General features: G+C 47.9%; 1 protein-coding gene across 2 annotated transcripts in view; it reads right to left on the bottom strand.

The window, feature by feature from the left end:
• LOC146866740 (uncharacterized) overlaps window positions 1-26,687 on the bottom strand; it is a 226,629-nt gene that overhangs the window by 104,036 nt on the left and 95,906 nt on the right. For both annotated transcript variants that reach the window (XR_014965785.1, XM_085614496.1), the window contains exon 3: window positions 2,525-2,664. Coding sequence is in view for 1 of the 2 variants with exons in the window: in XM_085614496.1 (XP_085470622.1) it covers window positions 2,525-2,664 (140 nt within the window). In the remaining variant the exon portion in view is untranslated. The remainder of the gene's footprint in view (window positions 1-2,524; window positions 2,665-26,687) is intronic.

The raw sequence follows: 26,687 nt of genomic DNA, 5'->3' as shown, positions 1-26,687 counted from the left end.
AAGACTATCAATCAGACCCTGGGATGTTTATTCTTCCATATAAATTTCCTACAGAGGGAGTAAACCTAATGGAAATATGAACCATTAACTTTTATTGGAACATTAGCAAAAAGTAATAGCAATAATGGTAAAATCGACATTTTAATTAATGAAACACACCCAACTAAGGATAATATCTTTGGTTTCTTTTCGCCATGCCTGATCAGCCAGCAATAGTCAATTGAATTGCTATCTATGCCTTGAGATAGAGTAAGCATCTTATAGAACTTCAAGCAAGACTATATAGTGATCTGAGAAAGCGTTTGCCACAATGGCTGTTGACCTTCTATTTAGCGTTGGCAAAACCAAAATGAAATTTAAATGAGATGCGGTGTGAAGCCTCAGTGAAAAGCAGATGAATTGGGCAAAATCCAGGTAGGTCAACCACCACCAACTAGCGTGATAGTAAAGCTGCAGTTTTAGGCTTAGTCTGTCTTTTGGAGCTATTTGAGGTATCCAATTTTAAATGTTGCAGAATATTAAAATCCCATCCAAATAATAGGGGACCAACTGACTCAATGGAGACCTTTTAAAGCTGACTGTGTCGTTCTCTATCGGACCATAGTAATTAACAAAATTAAGATAGAAGTAGAATAAGAGACATTCATTTTTACATTTTGAGTTACAAAATAGCACCTGAAAGCACAACGTGCCAATTGCAGGCATCTGATCACACTAGACTGGGTCAAAGTCAAATGTTAAGGCTGACCGCCATGGATCACAGGTTGGATACATGGACCAGGTTTGTCCCGGTGGAAAATATACTTTCTAACTTAGAAACCTTTCTGGAGCAAAAGTGGTTGACAATGAGTCTTTTCAGGGCAAGCGTAACTTAGATCTGAGGTATGGCTCAGTGATGACGAGATGCTTCGGTGTTAAGTCTCGGAGTCGAATGTCCGCTACTCAGCGGCAGATCCGGAGAAGCCGTCGACAATGGTTGTTGGCATCGATTGGGTGATGCTCTGCATCGAGTCCTGTGAAACCATCGATCGTGTGCTGCTCGGCTTCAAGTCCGAAGAAGCCATCAACTAAGGGTGTCACATCGAAGCTCAGTATCCAATCTGGTGAAAGGGTCCAGGACTTTGGGGAAAGTACTTGTGCATTAGGACTCACTTGCCTGGAGGCAAGCAGAGGGGACCAGGTGAGGTCCAGTTGTGACTGGTGAGCTGAAAAGAAGAAAAAGGCCTCAGGAAGCTTGTTGTATCCCTGTAGCTAAAACAGGAGGTCGGCCAGCTGACCCTTGGAGTCATTTCTGTGGTCGGAGGTTCAAAGCAAGCTGGTCCAGTTTTCCTTCAGGATCCCCAGCAGCAAGGCAGCCCTTCTTCTGATTTTTCACAGGTACAGTAGTGTTCGGAGGAGTGGTTTGGGGTTCTACTTTTATGCCCAATGCCCGCTTGTAGATGCAGGGTTAGCCTTTGTCCACCCATTAAACCAATGCTGATCAGTTTTTCCCCATCTCAATAGGTTTGGAGCCAGCCTGCCTGGAGCGACAAATGGGAGGCATGCCTAGGTATGAGCTCCATCTGATAATGACATGGTAGGCATTCTTTGAAGCTAAGGAAAGGACTAGGCACAGTCCCCAGGCCATCCTGTCAAGGAAGTAGACCCCCACCTCCCTACACTCAGAGCCCTTTGTCCACTGTCTGGAAGCAATCTTACATCTTACCACAAGGGAGCCACTAGGTGTCAGGGGCCAGCTGGACATTGGCAGGAAAGACTTTTGGTTTCAGGCAGTAAGATAACAACTTTCTAAAAGTGTTATTTCTAAAATAATAATATAAAATCCAACATTACCAACAAGTTGTATTTTAAATTGTCATTAAAATGAGTCCATAAATCATTTTGCTATCATGCCCCAAACTGAAATTTGCACATATTAAGTGTATTAGTGTAAAGCATTAATTATACATTTCCTACTTTTAAAAACCATGCATCCTGCCCTGTGGGCTTCTAGAGACTACCTTAGGGGTGACTTATAAGTGTTAAAAAAGAGAAGGTTTTAGGCCTGGCAAAAGGTTTATCAGGTCGAAAATGGCAGTTTAAAACTTCACACCCAGTCTGCAGTGGCAGCTCTAACACGTTATAAGAGGGCTACATAAGTGGGTGGCACATCAGTGCTGCAGGCCCACTAGTAGTGTTTAACTTACTAACCCTGGGTGCATATAGTACAATATACTTGGGGCTTGTAAGTAAATTAAATGTGCCAATTAGGTGTTTTCCAATTTTAGCATGTTTGGAAAGGAGAGCACAAGCACTTTATTACTGGTTAGCCGGGTAAAGTCCATAGAGTGCTATGACCAGCAAAAATGGGTTCAGTAACAGAAGACAGAAATCTGGGGGAATACTACGCAAAAGATGGGAATTTTCAACACACATGTTTTATCGGCCTCAGAAGGATGACAAATTGTCATCCCTGCAGTGACTCGAACTGATGACTTGCATTGCACAGGCCTCACTATATACACTTTCCACTGATCTATCTTACCTTGTGTTTGTTTACTTGGTGCTTCTGTGCTGAGGGATGCAGTTGTTTAGGAGGTGGGGTGCTGCAGGTGGTGGTGCAGATTCTGCCACAGCATTCTGGAGTCTCCCCAGTGCAGTTGGATGAGCTTGTGCAGTGAACCTCTGTGGAGAAAAAAATAGTAATCATTGGACTTACTGCCATAGCTTTTCACACTGTATTGCTGTAATTTAGGTTTTAATACTAAAACTAATGGTCCTCAAGTTATCAACCTTGGATGAAAAGCTGAGTGGGCCTAGCTGAAGCTGAATCTTTGAGGAGGATATCTCACATACCTCTGCACGGGTCACATTACTCACTGTGCCTGACGTGATTTTATAGCCAGCCCTACTGGCTTTACAGAGGCGCTGCCTGCCCTTATTTAAATATAAAGCTATTGAAAAAAGCACTAACTCGTTTTTCTGTTTGTAATATATTACTATGTCAGAGTTAAACATCTTAAACAGAACTGACACATATTTTGCAAATCAAAAAATACATATATTGGAAGGCGAGGTAACTCATCTAGTCACTAAGGGCCTCGTTTATGAGTTTTTGAGGCAGGGCAGCGCAGCAATTCACTTTGCTGTGCTGCCCTGCGTTAAGAGGACAGGGCAGGAATGCATTGTGTTTATGATATACAGCGTATTCCTGTCCTTTCCCACTGCGCTGGCACCATTGTGGCTGCCTAGCACCAACGCAGGCACCCTTACACTATGGTGCAAGGGTGTCTGTGTTGCATGCAAGATACAGCCCACATGGAAAGAGAAAAAACGTGAAATGAAAACATTTATCCTTGTTATCCCTGCTCTGGGGAGGTGTAAGGTTTGGCGCTGCCTCAGGTTTACGTGATTTTGTAAATCTGGTTCAGTGTCAAAATCCATGGGTGTTCAGTGGGAACACCCACTGTAACGGCCATAGAATGCCACCTTGACGCAGAGTAAGGCAAGGCAGCGCTTTTCTGATTATGAAACCTAACCATGATTTTCATGCCGGGAGTGCAACTTATGCTTACCTACAGCCAATTTTAGGTTTTCTTTCAATGTTATTTTGTAAACATAACTTCACTTTAACTGGGTTTTTGGGGGGAATTTCTATGGATTTTTTAAACATTATGGGCCAGATGTACGACCCACAATTTGCATGTCGCAAATTGCGTCGCATTTGCGACTCGCAAATTTGGATGCACAACAGTGTCTTAGACACTGTTTGCGATTCCCAATGGGGTCGCAAATAGCATGCCTTTTGCATATTAATGAGGCTGTCGCAATTTGCCACCCCATTGGAAATGGCTGGCACTCCCATGGATGGTGACATGCTGGGCCACCAGACCCCCATGTCTGGGACTGCTTTTAAATAGAGCAGCTTTTTTTTTAAATGCAGCCCGTTTTCCTTAAAGGAAATTGGGTTTCATTTAAAAAATAAGAATTAAACTTTTCTGTTTAATTTTTTAAGAGCAGGGGCCACTGCCTGCCCTTAAAAAATATTTTGAGAGACACTCACAAAGACGAAGGGGTCCCCTGGGACCCCTTCCTGTTTGCAAGTGGTTTACCACCCTTCTGTGAAAGGTGGTAAACTGCGACTGTTTTACGACTGCAATTGCAGTTGCAAAACAGCCATTCATAGCTGCAGGAGTCGCTATTAGGAAGGGACGCCCTTGGAATGCCCCTTCATAATAGTGAGTCGCTAATCATATTTTGCTAGTCGTAAATTGATTTGCGATTCGCAAAATAGGATTAGTACATGGGCCGCACGTTGTTTGCGATCATAAATGGGTCTAAACCCCATTTCAGCCTGCAAAAAACATTAGTACATCTGACCCTAAGTTAATGTGTCATGAATAAAAAGCCATTAGTAATTCTTAATAAGATTTTGTCTGTGATTTCCTTTATCCAACATTCATACAACCAACCTCTTGTGGGCCAAAGCCCCCACTATTCTTGGCTGTGGGTTGAGGGCTCTGGGTGCAGGCTCAGCAACAGTCCACATGAAACTAACCAGCTGTGCATAGTCCTCAGCAGAGCACAGTAAATGTCATCTTCAGTGCTAGGCTGGGAATAGCTATTAACTATGCACTGCGGACACAGTGCACCAGCCTGAGTTTCTCAGTGCATACTGCGCAGGGATTTTGCCATGCATACATGCACTGTGAAATGTTTTTTTAGTTTACATTTTTTGGATTTGTTAAAAACATATACAATTTAGCAAAACATTTACAGCCCCCTATTCAAGAAGTTGCAGATCTGTGGACTCAAACGAATCATGTAAGCAACACAGGGGCTTTCTAATGCTTTTGGCCAATTCTTCTTCAAAGGACTCCAACATACTCCCTGCAGTCAAGAGATTTTCTCTCAACCCCTTTACACTCACTCTTTTGCTTTTTCAGGAAGCTGGCGTTCATGGATGGCATACTGTAATGGCTGCCAGAACAAAATGTTTGCTACCAGCCAATCAGATTAGCTTGGATCCTTTAATTATCTAACAATCTGCAAATGATGCAAGCTACATGGACTATAGGGCCCGCCTGCCAAGGGGCTAGTATACCGCTTGGTACACCACCGTGTGCAAGTTTCATGGTCTCAAGGGGACTGCCTGCTGAGGGACTAGTGCCACCAGCCTGCTACAACTCCACAGGGTGCAATGTTCACAGACTCAAGGGGCCTGACCAGGTACACCACCACACGGTGCAAGCTTTATGGTGTCAAGGTGTCCAGCTTCAGATGGGCTGTTATCACCTGGCCTGTACATCACCACAGGTGAAAACTTCATGGAACCGTCAAGCTACCGCTAACCTAGCATACCAACACTGGAGCATGCGGAACAGACTGATGGAGGCTGGTTGTATGTGGTTGAAGGCTAACTGAAATTGTGGTATAACAACCACGCACGGTGGGATACAATTGTCCAAAAGCCACCCTTTGAGACCATTGGTCACACACCAAGTGCAGACAATCAAATCCATCCCCTGTGGATGTTATTTTTTAAAAAAAACATTTTTTGTGAGTTTTATTAACTGAAGTTATCAAGCAAAATACAGCGATACATTTTGCATTACATTTCACAATGGTTGCAATGATATCACAGATGTATGCCCTATATTATAGCAGATAAACGACAACAAAACAGGAAACATAAAAGGAAAATCAAAGATACAGAACATGTGCTATGCAGTGCCACGTAGCCACTTACAAGTTCAATGCTGTCAGTCAACATATATAGGATAATATATGAACATTATATCCGACTCTGGATTGCCCACTCAAGGGCTGTGAGCTTATATCACATCCAGGTGTTCTAACAGATAACATAAAAAAAGACGCCCAGAGGACGTTTTGGGTCTAGAGGCCTCTCGAACTTCCTCTGCATAAGTGTCCAACTGTTCTTTACAATATACAAGTTCTTTTGGCCACTGCACCACCTTGGGAGCTGTTCTACCATCCCAGTGCTTAGAGACCATTCGCTTCGCCAATAAGGTAGTGCCAGCCAAAATGCGCCTATTGCATGGCTTAAGCTTTTTTATCAGACCCAGTGGGCATATTTCGGGGGAGCATTCTACAGTTTCCATTATTATAATCAACGTGAGTGTCCTTGTTATTCTTCACCCAGAAGTCATAAATAGAGCTGCATGACCAGGCCAAATGTGCAAAATCTGCCCCATCTTCCCCGCATCTAGCATCCTCACGCAACCCATATACCCGTAACTTAATCGGTGAGTAATACATTTGATGCAGGAATTTAAAATGAATTATTTAGAGATGACATGCGGCCGTGAGGTGGCCTGTCAATGCACAGCATGCCACCCAATCCTCCCAGACCAGTGGCACCCCCAACTGTCTATTGCAATTAGCAAAGAAAGGGGAACTTTTCACATCTGTTTCTCTTTGGGAGGCATTATACAGCTGAGTGATAAGCCCTGTAGATTATCCCACTGTTAAAACAATTTGTAATGCTTTCAGCGTTTTCGGCTCCTCTGGGAATCCTGGGTCCAGCACCCTAACAGCCATGCGCAGCCTAGTGTAAACAAACCCCTGCATCGCATTATATTGGGTCCCCTCTGTGAAGTCATTCAGGGATAAAAACTTTCCATTTAGATACATATCTCCCAGTTTAGTAATGCCTGCACCGGACAATATGCTCAATGCCCCGTCTTGTGCACCACCAAAATATCCGGGTGTGCTGCAATCGGCATAGCTGGTGCATATAGATATTCATGTCCTGCACAAGCATTCAGGGCCCTCCACGCTTTGACAGTGCATGCAACCATATCTATTTGGGCTCAGGGGTTGTAATCAATTAGCAATTATTTTTGCCAGTATTATAGTGTCAATGTTTATCATGGAGAGTGGCCCGTACGTCTCACACCTGTTGGCTATTTTGTCTGGCTTTCACAATGTCACTATGAGAGCTTCTCACAGGGAAGGGGGCAGTACACCTTTCTCATACACTTCTGTAAAGACCTCCAGCAGCCTGGGGGCCATCAAGTCTGCATAAGTCTTATAAAATTCAATCAGCAGGCCGTCCAGTCCTACTGCCTTGCCATTAGTTAGCAACACTATGGCCGCTTTAACGTCCTCAACCATCCAGGGTTGGGTGAGATATTCACGCTGGCCCAAAGACAACCAGCCCAGCGTTATGTCATCCAAGTTGTTTGAGGATTTGGATTCTGCAACAGACGACACCGGCCCTTAAAAGTCAGAGAAGAACCCCAGAAACATGCAGCTGATCTCTGGTGTGGTATGTCATGCCTCCAGGTTATTGTCTAAGATTTCTACAATGTGTTCCTGACCTACCGACGTCCGCAATTTACTGGCCAAAGAGCAGCTCAGCCTACCCCCCCTCACCAAAGTGTAGCGCAATCCATCTCCTGAATCTATGCCGCGATTCTTGCTCGGCCACTTCATCATATTCTGATATTAAATTGCTAATTTGGGCCAACAGTGTAGGGGTGGAAGCCCTTTCATAAGTACATTTAAGCTCGCGTATCCTATGCTCTAACGTACATAGCCTGGTTCGTAATGACTTTAAGACACGGGCCTGCGCACCTATGCATTCCCCACGAATGGTAACTTTGAAGACCTCCCATGTAGTCCCAGACCCCTCAACTGTGCCCTCATTCTCTGAGAAAAAATTTGTGATGGCGGATCCAATCATGCACGTGAAATACTTGATCAAGCAATGACGACAGCTGTAGACACAATTGAAATGCCGGCCTTGAGTGGGTCGGTATGTCTAATTCCAGAAGCACAGGGGCATGATCAGAAAGTGTCTTGGTGAGGTGGCGTACCAACATCGTCCATACACTAACCTCCTTGCATACGAGCCAATAGTCCAACCTGGACCACGAGCAATGCACAGTCGATACGAACGTGCCCTCCCTCCCATCAGGGTGGCGCTACCCCACACATCGATGAGGCCCTCCGCCTCGATTATCTCACTAATCATTTGTGCAGCATGTTTGCCATGCCAAGCTGTATTGGCAGATCTATCCAATTTCGATTCTAGGTACATATTCAAATTGCCACACCAAATCACTGCTGAGGGGTGCAGTGCCGCCATTCACCTCCAGATATCATTATAAAAATTGGGTCATCTACGTTGGGACCATAGGAATTTACAAATATAAGCCCCGTACCTCTCAAGCAACCTTGCAGCAAGAGCTCCCTCCCCTGATCATCTTTGTCTGAGTGGATCAGTGGGAACGGAGTCCCCTTCCTGACCAGTGTCAACACACCTCTCGAGTATGTGGAATATGACGACGCAACTCTAACCACAGCCCAGCAAACTCCCACATTCTGTTCTGTATGCTTAGTGAGATGTGTCTCCTGTAAGAATGCCACCTGGATGTCTTGCTTGTCTAAATACGCCAGAACTGTATGGATTTTTTGAGGATTATTGGGGCCTCGCACATTCCATGTTAACAATTTAATGGTACCACTGGGGCCTTCCCTTACCTATTTATGACCTGCTATTGTAATTATTACAGAGATGTGTGACAGCACTGCGTACCGGAGCGGCCAGCACATGCGGCCTGCACTGCTCCTGTATCAAAACATAGACAAACATCCCTCCCCCCACCCACTTCGGCACCCACAACATGCTAAAGCCATCCCAGAAACAAATGAACAGAACAAAATTACAGAACATAGTCCACAAATAGATGTGGGGTACACCCATGGGGCAACACCAGAGTGCAATCAACCTCCCAGATGAAAGGGAGGTGGCAGAACATACACAGAGATATCACTCATCAGTCATGGATACGTTAACATGAGGGCTCGTGTTTATGGGGTCAATAGCAAAAATATTATTACAATACTTACACATCAATAGGCAGAATTCTGTTCAGTGACCATGAGGACCCAACATTATTCGATCGCCCCCAGCGAACACAAACCATCAGTCTCAGTCCCCAGCAACTGCTCCCACACTTGTATCAGCGGAGGAAATACCTAGATAAACCCAACAGTTCATGCGGATCAACGACCCTCAGTCCTCCTCATCTTTCGAGGCTCCAGAATCGTTGCGCCAGCTTCGTTTGAGTGATTTTGCATAATTTATAGCAGATTTCGGGGTGTATAGATTCTGGCTTTTACTTCCGTTCCAATTCGAAGTCAGGCTGGATATAGCATAGCATACGGGATGTTCTCTGCCATCTGCAGTTTCTTGACAGGCTAGAATGCCAGCCTCACCACCTGGACAGTTATAGTGAAATCCGGGTAGAAGGCCAGGCCATTTCCCCAAAAGTTTAGGGTGCCTTTCTCACGGGACATGCACAGGACAGTCACGGTCCCTATAATTTAGCAGGCGAGCAATGAATGGCCTTGGCAGAGCACCCAGAGGTGGGCGTGCCACCAGCGAATGGTGGGCTCTCACTATGACCACGATCGTTGACAGCTTTTCTGCTCCAAAAATCTCTCTGAGCATTTCCTCAACATAGGGCTCCAGTCTCCCCGTGTTGGTCGATTCCGGCATGCCTGTGATCTGTAGGTTATTGTGTCACGACCTAGCCTCGAGATCCTCTTTCTTAGCCTGGATAACCGCAAGCACCTTTTCCATATTGAGGGTTTTGGATGAAACATTTTGTAGACTGTCCTCTGCATCAGAAATGTGCGTTACAGCTTCTCCCAGTCTGGCGCCTTGCTTATCAAACTTCGCTGTCATGTGATCCATTCTGAGGTTGAGGGCATCAATTTTACCGTCAATGGATTGCAGGCTACTTTGAATAGCGAGGAGAGTTACTTCAAGTGATGGCGCGCCCAGCGAAGAGGCACTGAGCTCTGAGTCCGAAGCTGCCCTCTGCTGCGATTTTCCAGGTTTCCACAGCTCGAAAGTGAGACAAGATTGGTTCTTGTCTGTTTTGCCCATTTTGTCTGTATAAACCACATCTATCTGTCCCGCCGGCTGGCTATGCCCTTCACAGCACCCCTAGCCCCAGCACATCTTTAACCACAGCAGGAGTCCCCGCCAAGCAAAGCAGATTCCTCACAGGTTTAATAGGCTACTTCTGTAGTTTTCTACTCTATATGCTGTGTTGAGAGAAAGTTCAGTGATTTCCCTGTAGCTATGTGCCTCAATGCGGGACAGGGGGCCACGGCACACCATACGTAGAGCGTTCCACCAGCGTGAGGCCCATCACCAATTTAACTGCAATAAACCACCACATCCAGATCTGTAGGCCTACAGCGACCCGCGCCATGTATCTATCTTCACATCTGCCCTGGGAATTGGTTAAAGGCATTGCGGGGGTCTCTTCAGGAGCAGCTCCAGTAATGCAGACCTCTGATTCAGCCTGCCCACTTCTACGCGGGAGCTCCCACGGCCGCTGGTATCACTGTATGGGGCCCGGCCTCCCAAGTGCAATGGTGCCACCGCTGTTTCCCACTCTGATGCTCTCTCCCCGCAGCAGGGATCCAGGATCCCTTCAGGGTGCAACTCCCAGCCTAAGGCCCAATGCGGCACGGGGATCGAAATGCTGCATAGTTCCTTGTCCGCCAGGCTGGGCAGCCCGCCGCTCCGGGGGACCTCTGCCGGTCACGTCCGCACGTCCGCAGTAGGTCGCACCAGCAATGTTGTCCTCAACTGATGCCCAACAGGTATAACCTCTTGCAGGTGCCCCCGGTCCACACAGCCCCACTCACCAGCTCCCAGCAGCGGCCTCTGCCGGGTCACGTGGGCGCCGCGTTACACTCTGGGTCGCGGCAGTGGGGATCAGCAAATGTAGGATTCTGGGCACTCCGCTACACTGCTGCAGCCTCTATAGTGACCACACCGTCATCCGCTTCAATCAACACGCATGCACAGACGTCACCCAATGATTACACTGACACTTTCTTTGTGGGTGAAGAACTGCTGCAGGTTTATTTCATACAACATAGTATGACAATAAAATTGGGTTATCTTACGGGCGATCCAGGGCAAGCAGCCCCTAGCTGCTCCGCCCGCCTGGTGAGCCAGCACACACGGTGGGTCGATGCCCGGCAGTGTGGCACATAATTATTTTCAGATCATCCACTGGGTCACGTGATCTGTCTCCTACTCCCGCCCCTTCTGACAGGGGCGGAGCGTGTTGTGGCACACCCCCGGTTGGTCAGGCCCCCCAACCGCCCGAAGGACTAACGGGGCGCCGTCGCGGTCTTCCCAGAACCCCCTTCGGCTCCTGGACCTTGGCTCGGGCACCCTTACTGTGCCGGACAGGGGTACCCTTACTGTACCGCCTGTCGCAGAGGTACCCTTACTGTACCCGTCTGCATCCAGATCGCCCTGTAACTCCGCCTGCAACGCAAAAGAAAAACATTAAAACATTCCAATAACGCTCTGTCTCCGCCACGCAGGGTAAGCGGAAAGGGTGGGAAAACGCGTGTCCGAGCTGGAGCGGCGCGCAGAAAGCAGAGGAGGAACTGGGCGAGAGGGCCGCCTAAGTAGGGGGGCTAGCCTCGCCCCCCACCCCCAACGGCCCGCCTCCACCTACACACTATTGGGAGGTCTCCTCCCTGGGCGTAGCCTCGCGCGCGAGGCAGAAGAGGGGGAATGCTGCGACGGGCGGCCACTAGAGAGCTGCCCTGCTGATGTCCCACTGCGTGGGACGCGGGCAGCGGCATAGTGACCACACCGTCATCCGCTTCAATCAACACGCATGCACAGACGTCACCCAATGATTACACTGACACTTTCTTTGTGGGTGAAGAACTGCTGCAGGTTTATTTCATACAACATAGTATGACAATAAAATTGGGTTATCTTACGGGCGATCCAGGGCAAGCAGCCCCTAGCTGCTCCGCCCGCCTGGTGAGCCAGCACACACGGTGGGTCGATGCCCGGCAGTGTGGCACATAATTATTTTCAGATCATCCACTGGGTCACGTGATCTGTCTCCTACTCCCGCCCCTTCTGACAGGGGCGGAGCGTGTTGTGGCACACCCCCGGTTGGTCAGGCCCCCCAACCGCCCGAAGGACTAACGGGGCGCCGTCGCGGTCTTCCCAGAACCCCCTTCGGCTCCTGGACCTTGGCTCGGGCACCCTTACTGTGCCGGACAGGGGTACCCTTACTGTACCGCCTGTCGCAGAGGTACCCTTACTGTACCCGTCTGCATCCAGATCGCCCTGTAACTCCGCCACAGCTCTGGGGAGGCTACCGTCGCTGCCAGAGCCCCCCCTTCCTCCCTTTGCTGTTATATGGGCCCTGCCCCTGCGAGCCAGCTTAATGGGCTAAATTAGGGGTCCTGTTCTGTAACCCGTAAAAGACGGCATTAATTTGCAACATTACACAGAAGCTCAGGGCAGACGAACAAAGGATGTCTTTTGGCCCCACTGCCGTAAGCTTAGACGTGACTGGTGTTCCTAACCTTCTAAGCGAAGCCACAGCAGATCATCCTAACGTAATTATGGGAAGATCTAGCACCTGCATATGGAGCCAGAACTGAACCATAGCTGAATTCCTCAATCCATCGATTCCCTTCATATCCTAGCACGAAGGTTTTAATTTCCACTCTATCTACAAAGGTGATGTATTGATAGCGTCATGGTTCCTGAGTTGCTGCTGCTACTGCGAGGATTGCATGATTTGTCGGCTGGGCAAAACATTTTAACGCAACTGCTAATCGGACGCCGTTTATCATGACTCCGGATAAAGCCAATTTGACTGACTGAGCTGCCGAAGGATACATCTCTCAGCTCGGGGACCCAAATATGTGAATGTTTCCCAACTCCCTGGCTCCAAGAAAGGCTGAGCGGGAAGAGCAACACCTAAATCTGTTTCACAGGCTGGGAAATATGGCATTGGTAACAAGGCATAGGCGAATTAGGCACTTATGGACCTGCAATCCTATTGAGATTTTCCAATTGGCCAAATTAAGTGCCTTCCTGGCTTGTAATTGTGTTCCCAACAGCACAACAAGCAGGGTGAAGGTAGCGTGTGATTCAGCCGCTTACCTACGTATATAAACACAAGCTGACATCACGGGTATATAAATTTGCTTCCTTTCACAAGGTATTATCCTATTGCTTACTGCAAACTGACCCATATCTTAGCAACAACTCCTCGTTTTAGCCTTTCTACTTGCAAATTAAGTTACATTAAATTGGACGATAGAGTCTTATACTAGTCCCGCTGTCCAACCCAATCATTTCTTGCTCTCCACTGGGACAGCGTATACAATTGCCTCGCTTGATGAATAGAAGCTAGCTTTCGGACTTTATTGCTGCTGGAAAGGGTCAAAAGGTGTGCCTACAGTCCTTGTTATACCAGTGTTGCTGTGCTATAGGTAATTCGTAGTGCCGCCATAGTGGCTTGAAAATGAAACGTCATATTTTATCAAATGATTTGTTGTGAGCCCCAGTTATGATATCGTTCATATCATCATAGTTGACAGTGTCTCTATCTTGCCAATACCTGGGGCACGTCCGCCTTAAATGGCGACATTACATCTGGCTTTTCCGCTAGCCTTGCCCATTAACCTGTCAAATGTCTGTGGAGAGCAGCACGTCTCTGGTCATGCTCATGGTCGCTCTCTGCTCTCTCAATTATTACCATGGGCTGAGGGCATGCCATACACGGGTGTCTGGTTGAAGTATGCACAGGTCATTGACACTCTCCCACGCGCAGTGCTGTGAACCGTTTGAAGTAGTTCATCAGATTCAGCCAGCCACCCCCTAGGTGGAGGCTTGCACTCCCAAACTTCTGCTCGTGTAAAACCCAGCCCACCTCCAGTTCAGTGAAATTTAGTACTTCACGACACTGACAACCCCAGGGGCCAAATACTGGGCTGTGTAAATGCGGCCCAAAACCACCATGAACAATTAGCTTGGAGTGGATGGGTGTTGCCTAGGCTGGCTGAAGGCAAAACCTTTGACCATCACTCCTGGCAAGATGTGCCAACGCAGGTAGAATAAAGAGTTACCCTGCCCTCCTTATTTCCTTTCCCAGTTCGACACAGGTCGAAGAAGAATGCCCCTTCCAGAAAGGTCACGGCCTTATCCCTGAAGCCTATCCATACAGCATTCTACCGGAAATCTACAGCATTGCTTTGTAAAGCGATATCTGGTTCCCCAATTATTTGTGGTCGATATGCTCTTCCTCAGTTTGACCAAAATCTTAGCTAATCGTACGCCTGCCTAATTCCCAGGGCTGTCTGGTTTAATGCTTTCGCCTGGAATTGCCCCCCCAAATGTGGCCTTGCACTGAACCTTCATCTGGCCCTGGCGCCTATCAAACCACAGTGACAGCCTCTGTCACCTTCATACAATACATAAACAAACCTCACAAGGTCGCAGAAGCGGCAAGCCAGGCTAAGTCTCGGTCAACCATGTCACTCCGTGCTTTCCCTGGCCTCCCTGTGGAACAGGGAGAATAACCTCAAAGATGTTAAGTATGATAGACAAACCCAGGCCTTCCGCCTGTCTCAAAACAGCTCATGCTGCTGCCTTCCTGTATAGACTAAGCTGCCACTATGACTGAGTTGCAGAAAATATCACACCAGCTGTTTCCTAAAGCAAGGCTAAGGATGAAAGCCCGCCGCATCGCTTGACTTAAGCGTGGAACTACACAATACCTTCAAGATGTTATGTATGATACACAAACCCAAGCTCACAACTTGCCTCAACACAGCACAGGCTGCTGACTTTTCTATATACGCTAAGCCGTCACTATGACTAATTTGAGAAACCTTACCCCAGCTGTTTTTTTTAAATAGCAAGGCGAAGATGAGAGACAGCAGCATCTCCTGACTCAAGCGTTGAACTCACATTAATAACATTGGTCGCTCAATTTCTGTGTTACACCTTTCCACAAGCTGACCATTGCATCATGGTTGAGACTGGGATTTAGGCTGAACCTTGACATATTTGTACACCTGCTGCCAGGGAGTATATATCTACCTATAGACCTGCCCTTATCCTGTTGCACCACTTGGGACACAACTTTGTCCATTCGTACCCACCGGCATGGAACTAATGCCAACGAGATTCCCCCCTAGTACCGGATAATCCCAATAAATGCTGCATTATGGGACAAAGATACCAGGGAATAAATGCAAAGGGGGGGAGCTCTCGCGTGCGTGTGGACCCATGTCATTGCGATTAGTAACAGTTGCTCTGTTCGAGCTAGAACCTGCGACTTTATTCATTTAATCACTTAATCTGCAAAGCCTGCCATTCCCCAACTTGGGCATACACACAACCGCCTCTAGTGTCCTGCAATACCAGCTATTCCGAATCTGGCTGACGAAAACTACCATTGGCCAAGAGCTAAACTAGTAAAAAACTATACCATATGTTTCTCAAAACGCTTACCATAAACCGTAATGAGTACAGACTCGTCATAGATCACCCTGGCCCCCCCCAAACCTTTCCCAGGGAACTGGAGAGAAATGAACTCAATTGCGCAGGGCATGAAATACCAGAAGTTACTGATGACGACGTTTCCATGACCACTTTCAGATGCATTTAATTAGTTATATAGCGCCACTCCTACCGGTGTAGGGTGTCCGCGACTTTGCATCTCACACAAATTCCGCCGAGCCAATCAATCATATGCATATGATTCAGTGTATAGGAAAGGTGACCTAAGCCAAAGGACTCAAAGTGTAGGCGATTCATGGCCTTCCCCACTGGCAGGCAGTATAGTTTAAGGCTGCTTGGCGTGGAGAAGCACAAGCTCGGTCGAGTCAGCCAAATTAACCCTCCTTGCAACACTAATCAATGTTCCATTGATGTCTGCTTAGTGGTGTGTATGCAGCTCTAGGATGAGCGTTCGTAGCTCACGGTTGACTATTAGGGCTGTAAGATCTACATTGCAAGTGACAAAAGGGTGCCTCCTTTGAACACAGTAACCTGCTGACCTCTATACATCATACACACTCTGAAAATCTACTTGGCACGCGTTCTTTGTAGCGGGCCTATTTAACCGTCTGCACTACTACACTGAAGTCAAAACCTCCACTATACAAATTCTTGATCTTTCTCCAGGAAGCTAACGAATCGCACGAGTTATCCTGACTCGTGGCACCGACATAGTGGCTTGAAAAAAGAAACCTCTTATTTTATCCAATAATTCGTTGTGAGCCTTACGAATCTGGCACTTCTTGAGCACATCTGGGATGACACTATGACCTTACATCCTTTGGCGCCTGATAAATTGAGTACCATTCAATTGCGCATTAATAGAACTTATGTACAGCGCGTTGTAAGTAGTGTTGGGCTCTGATTAGATGCGCTATATAACAAATAAGTTGATATTATTATCACTCGTGTTCCATTCTGGGGGCTTAATAGAACTATCATCAGGTTGTCAGGCTTGGGACACACTGCAGCTGGCCCCTACGCTACTCTGCCAGTCTCAGGCCTATGACAGCAAAGCACAGCGACACAGGGTGAACACAGCAGATATTCTATGCGCTTACGGCTGAAAATTGTTGCATATTTATATAGCGCGAACTCGACCCGAAGGTATGGAGCGCTTTGCGTAGCACCGTATTTACATTACACATTCTGGCATATGCTTTCCCCCCCCTGGCTGTTAACTCTGCTTTGTTGTTGCCTATTTATATAGCGCGAACTCTATCTGCGAGCATATCTGCAACAATTAAACAACCCAAAAACAATGCATGTCCCGAAAGCAGGGCGGCGTAGACCAAATTGTGAACATGCGTCTGGAACAAAGGTGCTCGGCGTTTGTCCCGAAAATTTCAATCTTTCAATCTTATCCAGTGCGCGCCCCAACACGAGACCGTCAAACCGCACCGGAAGGCCAGACTCTTCATGGGCAATCATATGGAGAAAAAGTAATAAAATCGGTCGAAAGGCCGCCCGACCACACAGACATGCCAAGTGTACCGACGCGACGCACACATGCCTATTGAGGCCCCCCCTCCCCAAGGCGCAGCCTCTCGGGAGAGATGGAACGGGGGGGGGCGGCCCCTACGGGTGGCCACTAGGGAGCTGCCCTGCCGATGTCCCCCTGCGTGGGACGCGGGCAGCGGCATTCTTGATGTATTTTATGCTGCCTATTGTGTCCTCTGGTTGTCGCTTGATGGGCGCGGCTAGTTCTTCTTCCGCATCTCGTGGACCTTGATGAGTCCTATTTGTGATGGCGGCGCTCTGTAGGTTGCGTCTTCTCACAGGCCCTATCATGCTGCTGCTCTTGCTTAGCGTGTGCACCCGGGAGATTTTAGAGGGGGGGGGGGGGCACCTGCCGGATTCTCAGGGCGAGTTACGTTTAACAACTGTTCGGAAGCTGGACAACTCCTGTCAGCTCCTACCTCCCCTTCTCATTCCCCAGGGGTGGGGGGGACCGGGTCCACAACCACCCCGCCCACTCTAAGAGCTCACTGTTACCTTCGTGCGCCTCAGGTCACGCCTTGGAACACAAACTAGTCTTGGGGTTTGAGGACAGTTATGCTCTCAGACAACTATATATCACTGGCACTGCGAGGCACCACCTATCACTGGCACTGCGAGGCACTACCTGTGTCCCGTGCGATAATTAGCCCCCCCACCACCGGCACCAGACAAGAAACCTATTTCACTTTAATTACAGGGGGGGGGTCGGGGACGATTCGTGAGGGGAGGGAGGGGGGCTACAAGTCGGACTGGGGCTGCAGCAGCGTTGAAGGAGCCGATTTGCGCAGGCTCTCGAACCCCTTCGCCCACTTCCCGGCTATCCGCACTCAACTACGTGGGTCTATGCATGCACCCAGGGTGCGGGCCCGCACTCCCCCCCCCCCCCCGCGGCTGCCCGCAAATGCAGCACCCGCGAAAACTCGTCATCACCAAAGAATTTTCAGGGATAAGAAAAACGTGGCCACCAAAGACATCGGAACGCCCAACATATCAATCGCATACCAAAGGACACCACCGGCATGCAGCGACATGCCAGGTAGCGCTGCAACAATTTCCAGACACGGGGACACTACAAAATTGTGAACACCCAAACGGGGGGGGCGCTGGAGCGTTTCGCCGGCCTCGAACCTCGCTCCCCAGCCACAAGGTCCAGCTCCCACGCCCGAACCTGACCACCACCACTCTCCCGCGTGTCAGCGCCACTCCCAAGGACAGGGAATCCAAATTGCCGGATACCCCCAGGACCCACTGCCCCCCCTGCACTGCGGCCATGCCCCTTGGGACAACACTCACATATGCTCTGGGACTCCGCCGTGCAAGCACTGCCCATGGTCTCTCCCCAGCACTGCACCTCTATTCACTGTGGAGCAACGGCACCAAAATAGTGCATTGTACATACTTTCACACTACTGAAACACAACACCAAACCATGAATTTGTTTCATTCAAGCACACATCACTGGGAGGGCACCAGAGAGCCCGAAGCAAAATGGCCCCACACAAGCGCTGCCCCCGCTGGTCGGGGCCCAAATCCGCCAAATATCCTGTGATTCATCGCAGTCATCCTGTAAAAAGAACACTGAATATTGACTCCCCTGCAGGCAGCGAGTGCAAATATGACAAAAACGCAGTCATCAGTGCGCTGTGTGGCTTTATCCCCGTTCGCAGCGAGACGGATACGACATGGCGGCCCCCAGCGGACCGTTACCGCGCTGATGAAGAGTTACTGCTGCGAGTCGCCAAAAGCTTGCAGAGTATTGTGCTGGGCCTGCAAAACCAATGCAACAGACTAGCGATACTGTGGCGGGTTAACTGAGGATTCAGCCTGTTAAAGAGCGCGCCCGATTGTGCAGAGACCGGTGAATATCTGAGAGGCCCGGTGAGTGCTATGCGGCCAGCGATTGGCTTGGTGCCGTGAAAGTTAGTGGAGGTGCTGCTGGCTGAGCCGTCACAGCTGCGGACATCGAGGGCACCGCTGTGTTGATATCCGCTACCGGCGCAGGTGGAGCGCCATTGTGCAGGGCTGCGGGATGCACCTCTGGCCCCGCATACGAGGACGTGTATGGGAAGCGGCCCCCTAACAGCGATAGTGCGGATGCGGAAAGTGAATGCTTGGATCGGGCTGACCTGTGCACGGCAATAGCGCTGGATGTGACCTACCGGACCTGGACGGCTTGAGACCGTGCGAGGTTGAGTGATAGGCCGCTGACCCTCGCCGGAGCTGGTGATTGCGTCTGTGGTCGCCATTAAGGTGGACATACTCCTCTTCGCGTGAGGGGCAGCAATGCGGATGGGCGTGCGGCCGCGAGGCCGGACCCGTAGTAACCCCCGGCCCCCCTCCCAGAAGAAAGGCGATCAGTGAGCTCCATACTTAAGGCCTTTTCGCATTGAAGTTGCGGGCAGCGGTCCCGCTATCACTCCCGCTAACCAATTTACTTTCGGCTCAGCCATCACCCCGCGATGCAAACCAGCGCTTGCAAATCGCCAGCGCAGAGTCCCCAATGAAACGATCTTGCGCCCCCTCCGCCCGTGGCAACTCCGAGCCACAGGGCCCCGTCGCCTGGTACTGCCCAGGGACAGGGCCGGGGCGGAGTGGGTGCAGCAAGACTCACCAGTTAGTTGATGATACACGCCGGCTGAACGACGACCGACCGGAGCAACGATGCGAACGGCGTGAAAACGCGTGTCCGAGCTGGAGCGGCGCGCAGAAAGCAGAGGAGGAACTGGGCGAGAGGGCCGCCTAAGTAGGGGCCCCCCACCCCCAACGGCCCGCCTCCACCTACACACTATTGGGAGGTCTCCTCCCTGGGCGTAGCCTCGCGCGCGAGGCAGAAGAGGGGGAAGGCTGCGACGGGCGGCCACTAGAGAGCTGCCCTGCTGATGTCCCACTGCGTGGGACGCGGGCAGCGGCAATCACGTCTCTGCAGTACAGCCATGATGTCCGACAAGTCTTAATGCAGGATGTTGAATTTAGAGCCTCTCACAGTGGCCCCTGGCCCATACAGGCCTGTGCGGCACCCCCTCGGCAGCCCTGCTCACCAGCTCCCAGCAGGGGGCTCTGCCGGGTCACAATGTCGAATTTGGAGCAGGATATTGGGTGGATAGAGTGTTTGGCCAGCGGAGCTGCACTACAGCGCAGCCATCTTGCAGTGCGCTCTCTAGCACCCCCTTCCACTGTTGATGTTATACGTTCATGAATAATGGGTTGCAGGGACTGGCCAGATGTCAACCAGCACGCCAGACTCTGCTGTATAGGGCCTGTTCTGCAAGACGCTGTTGTATATCCCTAGTGTATTCAGTCAAAGGAAGAACACAGTACAGAAAAGCTGTTGGCATATATTTGGAGAACAACTTCTGCATACACAATACCTGGTACAGTTTGTCCACTCCTGCGTCATATGTCTACAAGCCATGTCCTGTAATGGTTAACAAAACGTCTACCAAGGTTTTCTACGGAGACTGCAGCTACTCCCTACTAGTGACAGCCAAAATGTGTCAACAGCAATGATTAGAATTCAACTTAGGTTGAAGCGCAAAACAACACTTCCATAATGAATATGATTAAAGACCAATCTCAGACAAGTTATGATTAGGTTTGCTCGTAACATCATATTGTACGTTTAAAAAGCCTCTAAAATTCACTGAAAAAAAACACAGTTAAAACTCAGTTATGACAGTCAAAACCGAAACTTAGGAACTCACATATTGGATCACTTGTGAAATGTTAAAGAACATAACTGATGACATCACTGATGACATCGCAAATGGCATCACTGATGACAATGCGGACCCAGTATTGAATCTGAGCACCCTCCAGGAGGAGCACAAAGAGGACACAAGTGTATTGGGGTTTGGAGAACCCAAGCTAGGGTTCACAGATCATGAGGGGGCCCAATATGAGTCCACGAGTCCTTGCCGGTGGTTTGTGGACGTCAAGTCAGGGTTTGTGGACCTTGTAGTGAGGCTGGTGTCTGCGAGCCCCTGCAGCAAATGTTACTTATTTCATTATAATTTTGAATTAACGTGGTCAGGGATGTGCGACTTACCCACTTTCAGCTCCTTCATTTTTCATTTTCAAGAATCGGGAAATGAGTTCACAAGTCATGTAATGGAAGCTGCAGAAATTAGGCCAGCTATCTAAGAGCTGGCATCCGATAAGAACCCGGGCACAGACAGCCTCCCATTCTAATTTTACCAAACCTTTGCCTATTGCTAGTGCCGAAATTGGCTGAGATGTGCGCTAATGCACTGGACTGTGGGTCTCTGTCGGCGACAACTAATGAAGCCCTTGTGGTGTCGGTGCCCAAGCCCTCCAGGGATGTGACTGACCTTTATCAATGTTAAATTTTGGCTATAAAACTTTCAGTAAGGCCCTGGCCAATCAGTTTTGTCCCATCTTCTCACCCTGGTGCAGAAAGACCAGAACTGGTTCATTCCAAGAGCAATGTCTCATTCAACATACAGTGTAACCGTAGGGAAAAAGACCCAATATACCCTTGAGGGCTTGGGAAGACTAAATAACAGGTTAAAGTGCCTACAAGGGATTCATTCAACATACATCATTTATAACACATCCTATCCGAAGCGCCTCGAGCCCTTAACGCCAGGGCATTGGTGCTGTCACTGGACGTTAGGAAAGCATTTGACACGCTGAGGTGGGACTACTTGTAGGCTGTCATGTCAAAGATGGAGCTGGGGAGGGATGGAGTAGGTGGGATGAGTTGCTCTACACGGGCGCGTGAGTGCACACGGGGCGCTGTATTTCAGACCAGTTTGAGATCCACAGAGGCCTGAGGCTGGGCTGCACACTCTCGCCTCTGCACTTTGCGCAGGTGGTGAATACTTTCACATGCATGCTGTGCATTGAGGGCCCTGAGAGGGGGATTTTGCTCTATAATGGTGAGCATGTGGTCTCGCTGTCCGCAAACGACATGCTTCTCTAACTTCGGGAGGATTAAACGGGCATCTTGTGGTGTGTCAATTTACTCAAAGATTTTGGGCAAGTCTCAGGGATGCGCACCAATTAGCAAACAATCCCCTGCATTTCTGGAATCACTGAACCTCGCAGACCTTCAGAACTTGGGGGCTCATTATGATGGCGGGAGGATCCCCGGGCTGGCGGTGGCGATCCTGCCGCCATCATTATGTGATTCACCCACCGCCAAATTAGGATGGCGGTGAGATTCATATTGGTTCCGCGGCGGATGGAAAGTCCATCCGCCATGGTCCCGCATGGCGGTCCTTTTTCGCCCACCTTGTGGGACCCGAAACCAGGGTATCATTGCGGCGGTGCCATGCAGGCACTGCCGTAGTGATTATGATGAGCCCTTCCGCCTGTCTTTTTGCAGCAGAAATCCCGCTGCAAAAAGACAGGTGGAGACTGGCTTTGGGGGCCCGTTGCGAGCCCCCAGTGTGGGGGGGTGCACTGGGGTGGTACCCATGGTAGCCCCCTACATTTCCATGCACAAGGTGGCAGGCACGGCGTGGTGCCTGCCAAGTTGTGCATGGAAATGCACATCGTGGCATTTTCACATTGAGGACGGTGCTGCAGCCAGCAGCACCGTCCACAATGTGAAAAGGCCAGGATGCGCCGGTCAGTGTGGCGGACGCATCCTAATTGGGCTGGTGGGACCACCACACATATGGCGGGTAGTCCCATCACCTTTATAATCCCACCATCATAATGAGCCTTTTGGTGCAGCAGCATAGGATCCAATAAGAACCCAGAACCTTTAGATACATGGGGATCCATGTATACTACGTGGGTTTGCATATGCTTGAGAGGAATCTAGGTGATGTGATCCGTGGTCAGAGGAGTAGCTTTGCTTTCTGATGGACACCCCAGCTCCTTATAATGGCAGGGATAGCCCTAACTAAAATGATCTCGCTACTGAGGGTCCTCTACTTTTTTGTAAACCTACCAGTCTGAATCTCAAAAGTCTGGTTCCGATTGCATGGAATGCTCCAGGAACTAATCTACAATGGGCAACCAAACCAAGTGTTATTGCATTATTTGTTACAGAGAAAAGGGGATTGGGAGTTCCTGACTTTGAACTTTATTATTATGCAAAACAACTACAGTGGCTGGCTATATAGATGGCAGGAATAAACTTAATGGAGCTAGGAAAATTTGGAGCCGCACATAGAGAGGGGTCAATCCTTGCGATGATGCTGAGGGCAGCAATAATGCAGACTCACAAGCCAAGGCTCCTTCACATTGCCCTTTGTTGCTGGAAGGGAATGGCTATTTGGGTAGCATCCGTCCCGCTATATGCTTCAGGGACTTCGCTGGTGGGGCTGCCAACACCATGGGGTGGCTATCTGATGGCCTGACGAATGGCAGCCTCCATGGAGGCTGATATAACTGTGTTGGGTGACAGTTTCTCTGATGGCTCCTTGAATACGCTAGAGGAGCTTACGATTAGGAGCGGCCTCAAGGGAGGCTAATTCTTGGTCAATGGAACAGTTGTAAAGGGACTGCATAAACTGTTTGGGGCAGTGGATCCGGACTTCCCTACCCTAGACCTCTAGCAGGCAGTGATAACATTTGTATGTGGTAGCCATTTAAATTCCTGGTATTATAAAATGACGCATACTATGACAATGTATACACTGCTGAATCTCCAGACTAAGTGGGAGACCTATCTCAGCAGACAGTTTGTGGAGAAGGAAAAGGAGCGGATACTAGAACGCACATGCACATATACATGCAACACCCAATTCAAATGTATGCAGTTTAACCACCTTCACTGCACCTACCTTACACCTCACAGGCTAACTGTGATGAAACACACTGATGACTAGGGATGCCCCCACTGCACACACACAGAAGCAGACTTTTTACACATGGTGTGGGAATGCACGATCATAGTGAGGTTTTGGATGAAAGTCACCAAGGCACAAGCTAGAGCACACTTTGACCAGAGCGCAGCTATTCAAGGCAAAGACATGCCTCCTGGGGTTATACAGCAGGCAATCCAAGAGAACGTCAAGGACTAGAGCTCTGGGAGTGGCCTGCAGAGATTACATGTCACTGGAAATCCTAGACTGGCCCACCACATAGCAAATGGAAGGCAGAAATCACATGTTGGGCACAAGCAGAGGGAGTGGCCCTTAGGGACGAAGAGTGCAGAGGGCTTCACAGGAAGCCCTTTGCTGACTAGTGGACAGATGTGGTGACTGGTTTTCTGGAGACCGTGGTACAGTAGGACTGTAATGTGCTGACGACTAAGAGAACAGGCTCCACTCACATCTGGATGGATGGCCCACCCTGATGCCGCAGGACTAGACAGCCTCTGAGCTGCGTCAACGGTTACAGATGGACGCACTCAACGGACTTAAACACGTACCCCAGACTTGCAGGATACACTAGCTGCTCCCAAGACCAATACTGGGGAGGTTTGTTAATTTTTTGTCTAAGGAGTTAAGACGCTTTGTCTGCCCACCTGTGTGTGGAGTCCGCACGGGAAACATTGATACAGAGACCAAAAGATTTTATATGGAGAGCTAATGAGAGACATGATAAGAGTGTATTTATGTGAGTGGTTGGGCTATCAAGCACGAAAAAGAATTGGCAGTAACATTAACTGGAACTTGTGATATACTCTAGTAAAAACATGCAAGCAATATATAATTGATTAAACAAATTTAATGGCAAGGCACGGAGGCCAATATTATGCATACCTCTTTAATTGCAAACTCACAGCAGCAACTACAACCAATGAAAATAACTTTGAATAAGAACTCATTAAGATTCCAAACTCTATATAATTTCCTGTCTGGCAGCCATCTTCCTTCTTTGTTGCTGCTCACATCCGAGAAACGTTCACATATGTAAATCTGTTCATTTGGTTGAAACAAATTATATGATGTTAAATTAACAAAATCCAATAAAGTTAGTTACAGAAACAAATGTCATTGCAGATGCAACATGTTTCTCCGATTTGCCTCCAACCAATAGGAGAGCCCAGGATTTGAAATATCAGCTTTAGGATTGTGGACTCAAAATGGACGACAGGAGAGAAAGCTCCCTCATCCAATCAGTTGAGGTTTTTTTATTTGGTTCAGTGGAAATTCGATAAGCCCATGTTTGCTGGCCTCTGTAGAATAACGGTTCAGATATTTCTAACCATTTAACTCGTTCAAGCCAACTCTAAAACGTTTTTTAAACACTCATTTCTTGAGAATTACTGAACCGACTTAAACCATATCAAACAAAGGGATTAAAATAGGACATCCAAAGACAGATCTGCACAAAATGTGCCATGCAAAGTCCAAATCAGTAAAAGTTCTCGTCTGCAAACTCTTTTGCAGATTAGTTGAACGGTACCAAAGATATTTAAAAAAAACAAAAAAATCCTTTTTAAAGTTCTAACCATAACCGCGGAAGTGCTATTGCCACTGTGTCGTGAGTGTAATTAAATATATATATATATATATATATATCAAAAAACTGTTCCAGCCCGGCCGCATAAAAACTCAAAGCGGGGATTGTCTGGCGAGGACCTCTTTGGCAAATATCCGCAATCAATAAATCAGGACCAGGAAGTAATCCAGTGCAGGTGCATATTTATGCGGCATTATGATATCCAAGAGAATAATCGGACATAGTGCCCGCCATTGACGCGTTTCGCTCGCATCCGCGAGCTTGATCACATGACGCGCTTAGGGACGACAAGTGCTAAATTACGAAAAATGCACTAATTCCTGTAGAAAAATGACTACTTTGTGCATAATCATAGAAAACAGACTTAAAATATGGTAAAATGCCGAGATACTACCAACAGTTCAGACATTCATTGTAAAGCTATACTGAAGATGTAAAATATTCACTAAAATCATATAATGTCACTTGATCAATATAGCAAGCACTAAAACTTTTCTTAGTAACAAAATGCATATTGTCCAAAAATCGTGTGTTCATGATGGTAATACTCATTATAAATCCCTTATTGTACACATAAAGCAAACTTTGTTTAGTGCGTCATCAAAGTCAATAAAGAGAACACTCACCCATATAAATATGCGTGTCCTATGATAATATACAATACACATAATTACATTAGTTATGATGACAAAAATCACCAATTATAACAATGAGCATAAAGATGGCTAAAATGCAAGTGCAAAAACAGCTATTAAAATACTCAATATCCAATAAAAACCAATGGAGAGAAGGGCAAGTGCCATTAATAATACTCAAAAGAAGACTAGCAACTACCATAGACTAAAGTGGAAATGCAATTTGAATGGTAACTAGTCAACTACAGAGTTGATATGTGGTACTGTTTGAATATTCCACCTAAAGTTGGTATTATCTTAATTGGCACTGAGAGTTAGCTACTCAGTCGATAATGTGCAAGATGACGCAAAACAATAATAAAAAACAGCAACAGAAGGGTTCTTTATCATAATGACAACATCTATAACAATGTGCAAATTAACTTTTTAGATAAAATTGTGCAAAATGTCGCAAACATTTTTTAATAGCAGCAAAATAATGAATTCAGGTCTCGAAATAGTGTGCAAAATAGCTATTTGATCAAAAATATGAAGAATATCAAAGAATATATAGCAGCAAAAGAGAAGAGTCTAAGAAAGAGCTGTCAGGTCTATCATTCCGCATAAATACCTAAAAAGTCTGTAAAGTGATCTAGTGCTTATGAGTGTTTAGATATATATATTCACTGAAAAAACCATAGGTTTCACACAAGTTATAGTTAGCTGTACATTTCACTCGTAAAAAACCAATGAAATTCCACGTTATAGTTAGTGAGGCAACTATAACTCACGCGACCGCAATCCTCTGCTAATGA

This window comes from Triturus cristatus, chromosome 1_2 (genome assembly GCF_964204655.1).
Source record: "Triturus cristatus chromosome 1_2, aTriCri1.1, whole genome shotgun sequence".
Taxonomy (NCBI): Eukaryota; Metazoa; Chordata; class Amphibia; order Caudata; family Salamandridae; genus Triturus; species Triturus cristatus.
This window is presented reverse-complemented; position numbering and strand designations above follow the sequence as displayed.